This window comes from Panthera leo, chromosome B1, assembly GCF_018350215.1.
Source record: "Panthera leo isolate Ple1 chromosome B1, P.leo_Ple1_pat1.1, whole genome shotgun sequence".
In the NCBI taxonomy this organism is placed as follows: Eukaryota; Metazoa; Chordata; class Mammalia; order Carnivora; family Felidae; genus Panthera; species Panthera leo.
In genome coordinates this window covers 188,970,724-188,983,647 of record NC_056682.1, presented here as the reverse complement: position 1 = coordinate 188,983,647, position 12,924 = coordinate 188,970,724, and the positions used below count along the sequence as shown (strand labels likewise).

Below are 12,924 nucleotides of genomic sequence, written 5' to 3'. Positions count from 1 at the left end.
ACTGGCTGCTCGGGACTGCGGCCGCCGAGTCAGGTGCAGCACCGGGATCCGGGCGGCGGCGCGACGTCGGCGGGAAGACTCCCACTGTGGCCGTGGGGGACGGGATTCAAAGCCTGGGAAAAGTTCCTGCACTTTGACGAGGAGGAGGGCCCACTTGCGGGCGGCTGTCGGGGGGCGGCCAAGGGGCTGCGCCTGCCCGGGAGTCTGCTCTTGTTTCGTCCACCTTTGCCATCAGGTGTCTGCTGCGGAGCTGCGGCGTATCCGGGAGACGCCAGGGGCCGACACACGCGCGCGCACGGGACTGCCATTCAGCTGCCTTCTGGGCTCTCCTCGGGGTAGCCGATCCCACCGGCCAACTGCCACCTCGTTATCCCCCAGTTCTTTCCGGCAGGACCCAAGACGCGAACACCTCCACCTTGGCCTTTGCACACCTTCCGGCCTGCCTGCCAGCCAGCCAGCCCCGACCCAATCCTCGGAGGAGCCCTGGTCCTCAACTTGGCCTCTTGGATTTCCTCTGTCGGGGTGGTGACTAGTGGATATTTCTGCCGGCTGCGGCGGCCCCATTGCCCTTTTGTCTTTTTCTGCGTGACCTCGGGGAAGGCCCCGGTGCGGAGCGTCGCCAAGGACGCCAGGAGGGAGGCGGGATTGCCGAGATCTCCTTCGGCGAAGTGCATGTGTGTTTGCAAACCGCCCTCGGCTGTCGGGAAACGGCGAGGACGTGTCCCGGCTGCGGAAGAGCCGCAGGCTGTAGGGAGGCCGCTCGAGTGAACCGCGCGGGAGGCACGCAGCGCCGCCCCGCGACCCCCAGGCTGCGCCCCCGCCCCGTGCGCCCCCGCGCGCCATGCCCAGTCGTCCGGCGCGCTCCGCTCCCGGCCCACGGGGCTCTTGCGCCTTCTAGCTTCGGAGAACCCACTTTGATCGAGGCCACCATTTCTGTTGAGCACCCCTCTTCTGTCTCATAGCCTCTCCACTGGAATCGGATTTGAAGACTCCTCCGTGGAATCGGAGCACTCCCTTTTCCGCGCATCCGGCCCCTGCATCTTTACGGCCTTTAGGAGCCCCAGCTCTTTTACCGCCAAGTTGATCGTTGAGAGACAGACGACGTGTGACCTTCTCCCCGCAGCTTTGGGGTCTCTTTATAGCCTTGGCCTGGCCGATTGATCGTCAGGACCTAAAGTTGCGCCTTCAGGACCCGAGGAGCGCCTGCCCTGCTGGAGGAGGTTGGAGGGGAAGTGGGAGGCGCGTACCTGTGCCATCTCTACTGCCTTGAATATTATTACTGTTACTTCCAAATTATTTTGTGTACATTTACCCGGACACTCTGGGTTCCTAGCCCTGCGCCAGAGACTGGGCCTCAGACACAGCGCGATTCGCGCGGAACAAGGAGCTAAGGAGGAACCCCCGGCGCCGGCGAGCGAGGAGGCGGCGGGGGAAGATGCGCGGCGTCGGCTGGCAAACGCTATCCCTGTCGCTGGGGTTAGTGCTGGCGATTCTGAACGAGGTGGCGCCGCAGGCGTGCCCGGCGCAGTGCTCCTGCTCGGGCAGCACGGTGGACTGTCACGGGCTGGCGCTGCGTAGCGTGCCCAGGAATATCCCCCGAAACACCGAGAGACTGTGAGTACGGGATCTTCACCCCCCGCCCCCGCCACACACACACTGGGTCGCGCATCCCCTTCATCGAGACTGGAGGGATCAAGCCGCACAGGGACCTGTGCCTGGGTAGCTCTCCTGCACGCTCATCCTGGGCTTGAACTCCCTGGGAGGGCGAAGGACAGGAGGGCGCTACTCAGGGAGGGGCCGCTGCCCTAGGAGGGGCGGGCCGGCTGGCAGATGCGCTTGGTCCTTTCCTCCCGCTTTCGTCCAGCCAGTTCCATCCCTGAGCAGGCGACTTCTCTCGGGCTTGGGGAGCCGCTAACGTGGGGACAAGTAGTGGAGGATGCCCGGGGCGAAGGAGACGCGACTTTGTTCCTCAGACTCTGTAAACGGAGTCACCTTGCGGTGGCCAACACTGGCGGGGTGGTTTCAGGACCGAATCCCAGCGTTTGTCGCCGCGGGGCGGCGCGGGAGGGGGGTGCGGGGGGCGGTTGGCGGAAGGACTCAGAGGGGAGAAACCTCCGCTCAGCGGCTCAGTGTCTCCCTCCTGGGGACGGAGGGGTGGGGAGAAGGGGTCGTGGGGCGGCTGGGTCCGCCCCGGGGGCGCTCTTCTGCAGGCCTCAGAGGGAAGGATGCCCCAGGACCGAGGCGGCTCTCTCGGCCGCCGCACGCCGCCCCCGCGACTCTTTCCCCCGCCCCCCACGTCCCCAGCGAGGAGGCGGCGGCGGGCCCCAGGAGACCTGTCCCAGCGGGTGACTGAAGAGGAGGACCGTTTCCCAACGTCTAGGCGAAGTTAGGGCTGGCTCTCCAACCCGAACCGGCCGAGCAGGGTGCTGACTGCTACGGCGACCCCGCAGCCCTCCGTTGCCCCCTCCGGCCCTTCCCGCTGAGCCCCGGATCACCCCCGTGCACCTTTCTGGCAGTTTCTGCGCCCATTCACGTGGCCGCAGTTCTCCTTCCTTCCCTTCTTCGCGCTCTGCTGCCCGCAGACATCCCCGCCTCCCTGTCTCTGCGAATCTCTAATGAAGAAGTATCTCAGACCCGGTGTTGACGGCCCACGCGCTCCTGGTGGGGCACTTCCCGAGTTCAGGGAAGCGGAGCATGGAGGCCATTCCCTTTGTGAACGCCGAGGCCGCCGCCCCGCGCTGCCCGAGCGCCCTGGGCGCTCTCCCCTCGCCGTTGCGCGTGGGCCCGGGTGCGCGGCGCGAGGGCGGCGGGGGCCAGCGCGCCGGACTCTGCTGCCGCGGCTTCTGCGCCCCCGGAGCTGTGAGGGTTGCGGGCCGCGCGGGGGACCCGCTGGGACCCGCGCCGCCCGCCGCGCGTCGAGTCGCTCTTCTTATCTAACTCATTTGCCTCGCCCTCAGCTTAAAGGCCGGAATTGAGCCCTTTCTTCCTCTGCAAATGGCTCCCCCACCCCCAGCCTCACTGGCCTGCCCCCCACTTCTCCCTCCTTCCCAGGCCCGAAGCGCTGGGCTAGTTGGGGCCCGACCGAGGGTGTCTTGTCAAAATGTGATCTACCACATTTGTCTGGGATGGCGGTGGGGGGTGGGGGGGGGGTAAGGATTCATGTTCCGTCAAATAGCCCGTAAAAGACCCCAACAGTTGTAGGAACAACTTGGTGCTACTTTGCTCGGCATGGAGCGTTGGGTTGGGGAGAGAGCCCTGCAGAATTCTGTGTTAGCGCTTGTCACTGCATGCTATCCAGAACAGTTTAAAGTTGAGACATTAACATGTCTTACTCAACAAAAAGGGAGTGCACTTAGAACAAAATAGTAATTTGAGTTTCAGGTCCTTGGGGCCGGGGGGGGGGGGGGGGGCGGAGAGGGGTCAGTAAAGTTTTCAGAAAACAGTTTGCTCAGTGCTGGCTTATAGGGCTCTACCATTGACAAAATAAGCGCTTTAAATGCAAATTTCAAACACGATGTTTTCAAGTCAGAGGTAAGAGAAAACTTACTTCCGTGAAGGACAACATGCAAACCGCAGCAAAGCCTGGTTTTACTTGAAATGATTAGAACCAGGGCAAGTTTAGATCTTGACCTAAGATGCCAGAAAAGGGGGTGGTGACTGGAAGGAAACGTGGTGCTGAAATCCGAACAAAAATGTGAGGGCCTGAATCTATTTCCATTATTGCCCCCGCCAGTAGTTTTCACTTTACAGTCTCAGCGGGGTTCCCTGAGCTGCAAATGAAGAGTTTAGTTTTCCTACAAACATAGAATTGTTGGAAGGTAAATGCCTATAAATGCAAGTCTTTGAAGTGGAGTTCTTTTGATGGCACTCTAACGTTTTTTTTCCTTTGCCTTAGGAAGTTTAGCCACCATGCCACCTAAGGACAGGGTTCTGAATTTTAGAAATTTCTTTCTGAGTAGTATTAGAAAAGTGTTCCACTTAAGCGCCTGAAGGGAACTTTTTGGGGGCGTGCCTAACAATAATAGTCAAATAGCAGAATACCTGTGAAATTAATAGACACATCCTTATAAAACCAAAAATTGAAAGCACTTCCATTCACACACAAAAGAGGACTTTTCGTGATAACATAATCACTTCATGTTCTTGTCAGATGCCAGTAAGCATGGACTTTGTAAACTTGTTAAGAATCATTAGGAAAAAAAAAAAAAAAAAACTTTCAAAGGTTACTACTCCATTCTGTCGTTTACTTTGTAACTTACTTTAGTAATTGGAACTGATCTTTCACCTTAAAGTTTTATTTACTTTTTATTTTTTCTTTAACTAGATCTTGATAGAAATAAAGTGGAACTTTCATTTTCTTGTTTTCTCTTAGGGATTTGAATGGAAATAACATCACACGGATTACCAAGACAGATTTTGCTGGTCTTAGACACTTAAGAGTTCTGTAAGTATGTTGTTCTGTATTTTGAAACATTTTCTTTTGTTCTTGAGGCTGCATATTTTGTATTGTTACTGGTCTCACTTTGAAAAACTGTCCCAATGACAGAAACATAAAATTTTAAAAGGTCTTGGTTTCCTTTCTTTTTTTGTTTATCAATGTATTATAGCTTTTAATGAAAATGTAGGCTTTTATTTTAAGGTTGGATGCTTGCCATTGAAACAATATTATAGAAATGACCTCAAATGTTTGCTATACCATACCCTAAGTGCCTCATGCATATAAAAGTGTAGAATAATTGCTTCCACAATATGAATAAGTAATGTGAGACATTTGATACACTTTTAGGATTTGAGATTAACTAGAAAGAATTTAAGTGGGTCTGCATTTTATTATTACTAATATAGAAGACCTTTTTTTAGCAAACAGCACTGAGATATGATTCCTAACATTAAAATCAAGCAATCCAACTCTTCACAGTTTTTGATGGGAAGTGTTTATAAAAATATTGCTGGTCATATTTTGAATTGTTGTATTTCACATCTCTTGTAGTTTTTATAATATTGTTGCGTTACGATTACTTCTTTAATTAGTGGGTTACATATATTGTGAGGGAGCCATCATGTGAGATTCAGTGTAATGTAAAACTGTTTTTACCCACAGATTTGTAAATATATACATTGCAATGAACATATACGTTTGATCATTGTGTTGAGTGTTTATCTTTTAAAAGACACATTGTGGCTATTATGAAATCATCCGATTTCCAGTGTATATCCATAAGTGAATTAAAGTATGCGTATGGTGACATACTGTATATGGATTCTTTCAGTGAAGAACTCACTCCAAAATCAGTTTACCAAAAACAGCCATCAAAACTGCCGTGTCATGGGTTGCTCTTCAGGGTAAACTCCAGTTGGAGTTTCACAGTTTTGACTAGTAACTTTTACTAGTATGTTAGTATTTTCTGTGAAAGTTTTGTGCTGTGGATGCCCTCGGCCCTCTGTGATTTCTCTCAGATATACCATCCTTAAATTTCATATGAAATCTCAAACCAGAGCATTGTTTAATTTTATAAAGGGAAGGAGGTTATGAGTGTCTCAGTGGCTGAACTGAAACTTGCTTATTAGATGGGGAGTGGTAACATTAAGACCCTGTTATACTTTGCATTTCAGTCAGCTTATGGAGAATAAGATTAGCACCATTGAAAGAGGAGCATTCCAGGATCTTAAAGAACTGGAGAGACTGTAAGTATTTTTAATTCCAAAGTTATGACGACATAACTGTATTTTTTAAAAAAAATCCTTGAATTTCAAGGGCCATGTCTTCAACTTTGTGTCTTAATCTTTGAAAGTTTTACAGAAATACAAGGTCGAATAAGTGGTTTTCAGGCTAATTTACAATTGCAAATTGTGGGATTTTGCATAAATAGTACTAACTTTTAATAAAGATTAAAAAAAAAAAAAAAAACAGACTTCTTTCCTGAGACATTGATTTCCTTGAATAACCATTGCTTTGGTACTTAGAGAGGTACATGTTTTCCTTGTTGTCCATCTAGTTTGTTTTATTTGATTTTATAGGAAGAAAGGTGGTTATTTGATTTGCATTTATAATATGTTATGGAAAAGAAAAGTTTTGCTAGCTGTTATTTTAATTTTCATACTGTTGCTTTGTGTGTCACCGGTGACACTTGAGAACATGTTTTAGATTCTCAGTGGTGCAAATTTGCTTTTTGATACTTATCACTTATGGTGAACATTGTTAGTAATAGCTATTCACAACTTCTTTTCATTATTTTATAGTAGCTTTCTAAATATTTCTCCTGGAAAAAGAATGTAAAGATTAGGAGAAATGGAAGCAAGAATTATAGTATCAAAGCATGTTTATTTTAAGATTTTTTCCCCCCAAGAAGGCCATGTGGACTTCAGAGTTTAAAATATATTTTATATTTTCAGACACAAAATCTTATGCATTGATATATACTACTTGAGGGCCGTTATTAATTTATATCTACAGAGTACGAAATATCTGTCTGAAATAATTAAGATAAATTACACACTATATAATTTGAGGTATGAATTCCATGTCACATATGTTTTGATAACTCAAGTTTAGTAAGTTTGCATTTTAAGGGCATGTAACAGCTCTATTAAACATAGCAACAATTTCCATGCCTGCTTTAATAGGCACTTTAGGTAAAAATAAAAATTTTATTTAAAATAATGAAATATAAAGTTAATTTTAGGCATAGCACTTATTCAGATTCACTGGGCCCAAGGGCAGAAGTTAATTCTGTGTGATTTTAAGTAGACAAAAATGGCTTGTCAATTTCCAAGATATTTGTAAATATATAGGCATCATTTTTATCACCGCAAGTAAAATTAAACCCTGGGATGTCTATCTTATTGTAATATTTTGTCCATGATATATATTCCAAAATAGGGAATATAACTAAAATAAATTTAAAATCACTACTTTGAGCTAGTTTTCAGAGAGAAATAAAAACGAGGTAAACATTTAGTTAAGTTCATTACGAAGTTCATAAGTTCATAACCTATCTCTTGGTATATAAAGATACTCTGAAAGTATTCTTTGATCTCCTTCGTGGGCTTTGTGAATAGTTAATTCCTAGTGAGTATCTTGTAAAGGTATTTTTAATTCATCCATTTAAAAAGTATCAATGTAATTTAAATATTTGGTGAGATGAATAGAGAATTTTAAATTATAATTCAAGTGTTAACACTTTTTTCATGAATAATTTTTCACTATCATACAGAAACATATATTTTGATCCTTAACCAGCATCCAGTTGAAGGAATTTCAATGACTTTTCACGCAGTCTCAGTTAGGTTATATTGTCGTTCTAAATATCTTCAGAAATGCTAGAACAAACCAAACCTTTCGTTGTTTTTCAAGCCACTTCGAATATCACTTGAACAAATTCACTTTTTTCTAGAAATTATTAACCAGTTGCCTTATGATCTGAAATTTGTTTAGAGTTGTAAGTAGGTACTAGTTTTTCGCTTTTACTTCCCCTGAGAATGTCACTTCATCTCAGAACAATTTTGTATTCCACTAAGATGCAGTCAGATGTTTCAGAGTGGGAGGAAGATTTGTAATTTTGAATGAAACTAATATATATGCAGGACTTCTTTAAATCACCCCAGCTGTTGGCGGAGAGCAAATATTTCATATTTGTGAGGAAAAGCTGAGAAAATTCCTTTTGTTTACAACTGCCAAGTCCTTCTGATGGAAGCACATTGCTATCTGACAGCCAATTCATCTCCTTGGGACTCTGGAATTCAAAACCATTTCTTAGGAACATTGTGGATACACTTTTCAAATATTTATTTTTTTAAATACGTTAAATGGCAAGGCGATTTTGCCGAAGAATGCATTCAAGTTATCATGAAATAAACTATTATAGATTTTTTTCAGTATATTATTTAAAAAATACAAATAAAAAAAGCTAACCAGAGGGGTCCATAAACAAGTTACTATGGCCGATGGGATATATTCTTATTTTAGTAGGTGGTGACAACATCTCAAAAACTGCCTTTTTTCCCCTATGAAGTTTCAAGAAACATTGTAAGAAACTGGAAGTACATCAATGAATTAACTTTTAACTAATTATATGTTGTGTGAACTTATATTGTTTTTAGCAATTTAGATGTGAATTTTTCCATTCAAATTCTAAGGAAGAAAAAGTTATAAATGCAGGTTTATGTTATAAATGCCATTCATATAGTATTCACAGTAGCTTAATTTTCATTTTTTTGTGTGAAGAACAAAAAATAAAAATATTAATTTTATTTGTGTGCCATATATGGTTCTAAACTTTTTTCATTTTAGAATGATAAAATTAAAACAATTCCAAAAGGCTATCTTGTGAACATTTAAAAATTACAAGTTTTTCCTTTTTGTTTTATGTTGGTAGAGTTTTAACTTGATCTAGAGAAAGAAGACAAATCTGAAAACAGGAGATAAGATCTGTGCCCTTCTAGAAATACAACTCTTAATCTGTAAGAAACAGTCATGTTATTAGGGTGAATTTGATTTTAGCATAGAGAAAGTCATCATTTGTGAATCCAAGCATTATAGCTACAAAAAGAAAGGTTGTTTTGCACTTCAAAGAATCAATAAATACAAGGTTATATCAGTCAAAAGTCAAGAAATAAATGGATATTAAAAACCTTCCTCCTTCCACACGCCCTCCCTCCCTCCTTTCTGTTGTATGGAAAATAACATCAGATAATATGATCATCATCAGAATGTGGTTATGAATCACTATAAAAGGAGTATGTTTTAATCATGGTTACACACCATGACCACACGTTACTTCCTGTCTTGACAGTTTCCTCCCATACTTTCAGACCTCACATGTGTAGTGGCAGATTTCCATGTTCTGTGTTGCCAGTAGTTCTTGTTATCTGGGAATGGAAGGAAACCGTGAGAAATGTGCCTCATGTAGATTGTATTAGGAGGTCTCCTGTTTGTTTAGCTGAGGTGTTCGACCAAAATCTAATGTAGTTAAGTGACTAGTTAATTCAATGGAAACTAATTAATGCAAAGCAAACTACAAATAAGCTACAAGAATCGGAACATGTATGACATATACATTTTTATGATTCCCAGAAGATACCTGTGCATATCTGCGATAGTCTCCATGCAAAATTGTTGATTCAAAGTGATTCTTCGCTGGTGCATCAGGCCTTTGAGGGTCAAAAAAAAAAATCATATTGGGGCCCCAAACTTTTGTGGGCTGGTGTAAAATTCTGTTGTTCACTTCTAGTTTATGGGATTATAGTGCAGTCATTAAAGTTCTATTTTATGACCTTTTAAGGAGACCCAGGCCACTTCAGTTTCCACTAGTCAAAATTTATGCATTTACAGGTTCCTTCCTAATGGAAAAGCAAGAGTATGAGAAAGTTTTGATATTGTTTGGGTTGTCAAAAAAATGTTAGGACATGAAGTCCTAAATGCAATGAAATGCTTATATGCAAAATAAAAGCCTGATATTCCTAGATTATGTTAATGAAAACCAATAGAAAATCTTGGAGTATTAGGCTTTGCATTAACTTACAATCATCTTGTACCCTTGCAATAAGGAAATTGCAGGAATGATAAAGGCAAGGTTTTGGACTGTTTTTCTTTTCATACTAGTAACATGTGAATGTGTTCATTTAAAACAAGTATTGCTTTAAACTTTCCAAGTTTTACTATCATTGGATTGGAAATTATATTTTTCCTACTAACTTTGTAATTTGATATGCTGGTTTTTCTTTGTTTTGTTTGTTTTTTGTTTTGTTTTGTTTTTGCTTAAAAAATGAGTCCTGAAGTATTATAACGAAACCATGCAGGGAATACTGGAAAATAAACCTGTACCCGTAGACATTTTCAAGTTTCTATACAGCCAATATAAAGAAGATACTCATTTTAATTTAGACAAGTCTAAATCCCTTTACAATGGAACCTAAATTTGACCAAACACTGCACTCTCAGGAGAGAATATCTAAAGGACACATTAATATTTTATTTAAGGTGGTGCTGAATTAGTTCTCCCACGTGCACACCCCATTCCTAAGCACATGACAGCCAGTGTGAGGCTGAGGAATTATGGTGCTCTAGGATTTCTGTTGTAGGTCTCTACACATGAGTTCAAGTAGAGAATATGTTGTGGAACAGGTCTGAAGGAAGCACCACTTATCCCCCGTTCATCAAGAATGTGGAGAATCCCTCTTCTGACTAATCCTACAAATTTACAGGCAACACATAACATAGTGCTTTTCTTAAAGTAGGGCAAACCAACAGTTCTAATTGCCTTGGAAAAGAATGCAAGCTCATCTCAAAAGAATTGTTCTCTGGCTTCTTTATACTACCAACTTTAAAATCAAGGCAGTTATTTTCCTAGGAAATAAAGTGTGTCTTCAAAGAACATGTCAAACTTGCTAACAGAGGTTGAGTATATGCCCTGCATGAGATAAAAATGCTATCGATGATCAAGTGTGTATCACTTTATCTGTGATATCTGTTCAATGTGAATTATTCCCACTTGTTTATAAGCGATATTGGACTATTTTCATTTATGTATACTGACTGATCACGTGAGGCTTTAATGCATGTGCACTATTGAAAGTTTAGCGGAACATTGAATGCATCCAAAAGGGTTTCTCATGCAACATTTTTTATGGGCCTTGAAGTTGAAGGGTGGTGAGAAGGCCTGTTTGCTCTTTGTGGACCGTTTTATACATTCTGAAGCAGCAAGGCTGTTTATTTTTCCCACATCTGTTTTGGGCTCATCCTTTGTGACAGTGTTTGCTGGATGCTGTGTCCTTTATACCTCCCTGAAATGAGTAGTTTAGTTTGCACTGTTACAATGTATTTGCGGAAGCAGTGAATGTCAGATATTTTACATTGAATTCTGTCTTTCATTCCTGTTGGATCCCTTTCTGCTTGAATTATGCCCGCTAGATGGAATTTCACAACTTTGCATGCAATTAGAGACTTTTCTGCGTGGACTTTCATAAAGACTGCACTTACCTTTTTTTCAGAGCAATTTATATCTGCGGGACTGGAGGGAATATTGGGGAAAATGCTTTCAGAATGACAGTTTGGTAACAACAGGGGTGATTTGGTACTGACGTAATGGGAATATTACTTTAAGAGAACATTTACAAAAAAATGTTTGACTGTCGTCTGCCGTGTTCATCCACTTTGGATGCAGGTGGGTAGCTCTGGAGCTCCTCACGTGTGTGCTGCTCTTTGAGCTTCTGGCAGTGAGCGCAGGGTGCAAAGAACAGACTCCCCTCTGCGTAGGCACTTTGTAGTTTTATTTTCTGTTGCCTGTTCTATAGAATGCAGCAAACATTCATTGGTTGTACTGTCGTTTATGCTTTCTAAACAGACACAAACTCTTATACCCCCTTTTAAAATCAGAAACATTAGATAAGAGTGACACCAGAAAACTCTTCCTTTCAATTAGCAATAGTCACGCCTTGGGTAACTCTCATTTGTCTGTTATCCTCTTATTGTGCAAAACTGGGAAACCTTTGGTTTGAGTTCCACTGGGAGATATTGATCAGATTGCTTCATCTTTCAAAACCTCAGTTTCCTCGTCTTTGGAACAGAGATAATTATTGTCTTGCATGCTGGCAGTACATGGTCTAAATAAAATAATGCACACATAGTTTCACAAAACGCTTGTCACATGGTTAGTATTTAAGGAACTCTTATCATGATTTTCAACATTTCTCCTGTTTTTCAAAAGCTCAGTTTAGGCATTATTTTATTGAGCTAATAAAATGTGTACATAATAAATTTGACTTTTGTACATTCACATTTTATTACCGGTTTTATTCTGGTTTTCTTATTATGGCATATGGCAATAGAAGAGATGGAAAGAATGTATAAAAATACCTTCAAGTTTTGTTTCAGAGTATTTCTCATTGCTCTGGATATATAAAGAAATGCCAAGAAGTACGGGGAATGAAGTGGAAGCAACATTTTTACTCATAAGTTTGATTTATCCATCGAAGTAATACACAAATGTTAAAATCTTTGCCTTAAAAAATGTTAGAATAAAAACATTTTAAGAATAAGTAGAAATTTACCTGAAAAGAAGACATTTTTGTACGAAAAACAGATTATACATGATAAGCTTGTTAAGGCAGCATTTATAGAATACTTGTTCTAGACCAAGCACATTGCTAAAGTACCTTATATTTACAACAGCCGGTAGATACGAGACATATATTTTCCGTTGGCTTTGGTAAAATTCTTTTCATTTTACACTTTGAATTGGGATGGAGGTTGCAAATATTCACTGGTAAAAGTTGAAAAAATAAGAGGCTGTCACTTTTACCAATGGACAAGACATAGAAACAGTTGACAGATCATAATTTGAAGCAGTGCTTGTCAATAATGCTCAGGCTGCCCTTCAGATTGAGGTTGTTAAGAATAAGCATTTCAGAGACCAGTGGTGTTTTGTGTGACACAGAAAGATCATTCACCCCACTGAAGGTCACGCTCAAAACTAGCAGTAACACAGAGGAAGCAGTTACTGGGATCCCTCTCATCTTTGCCCTAAGGAAAAGTGTCTTTGAGACGCACTTTGCACACCTTTCTGGAATCATGCATTACCATCCCGAGAATCTCAATCAGCCCAGAGATCCTGTGGGCAGATTCCATCTAGCTGGTAGCACAGGAGCTGGGTATAATGAATCTTCAACACAATTGTCCTTGTTCTGAACAATAGGTAATTGACCACCTGGTCTGCTTAATGGAGCCAATTTACGCTGGCTCCCATAAATCCTCCTGTGAGATACATTTCATTCACTATATGTTGTTTTCCTGTTCTGGGACCATCAGATTTTAGCTTCTGTAACTCATTTACATTAGCATCAGCATTATGGCAGTATCCTTTTCAAGCTGCTAAGAAGTATTCTGTGTTCTACTCCAGCCCTGTTTAGAAATTGTTGTGCACCTTA

The 12,924-nt window shown here is 42.4% G+C and overlaps 1 protein-coding gene across 5 annotated transcripts in view; it reads left to right on the top strand.

The window, feature by feature from the left end:
* Nucleotides 1-845: 845 nt before the first annotated feature.
* SLIT2 (slit guidance ligand 2) overlaps nt 846-12,924 on the top strand; it is a 376,497-nt gene continuing 364,418 nt past the window's right edge. For 4 of the 5 annotated variants that reach the window (XM_042936807.1, XM_042936805.1, XM_042936806.1 and 1 more), the window contains exons 1-3: nt 846-1,614; nt 4,373-4,444; nt 5,614-5,685. In XM_042936807.1, coding sequence (XP_042792741.1) covers nt 1,436-1,614; nt 4,373-4,444; nt 5,614-5,685 — 323 coding nt within the window. In that variant the 5' untranslated portion in view covers nt 846-1,435. The remainder of the gene's footprint in view (nt 1,615-4,372; nt 4,445-5,613; nt 5,686-12,924) is intronic. The other variant, XM_042936808.1, reaches the window with a different exon arrangement.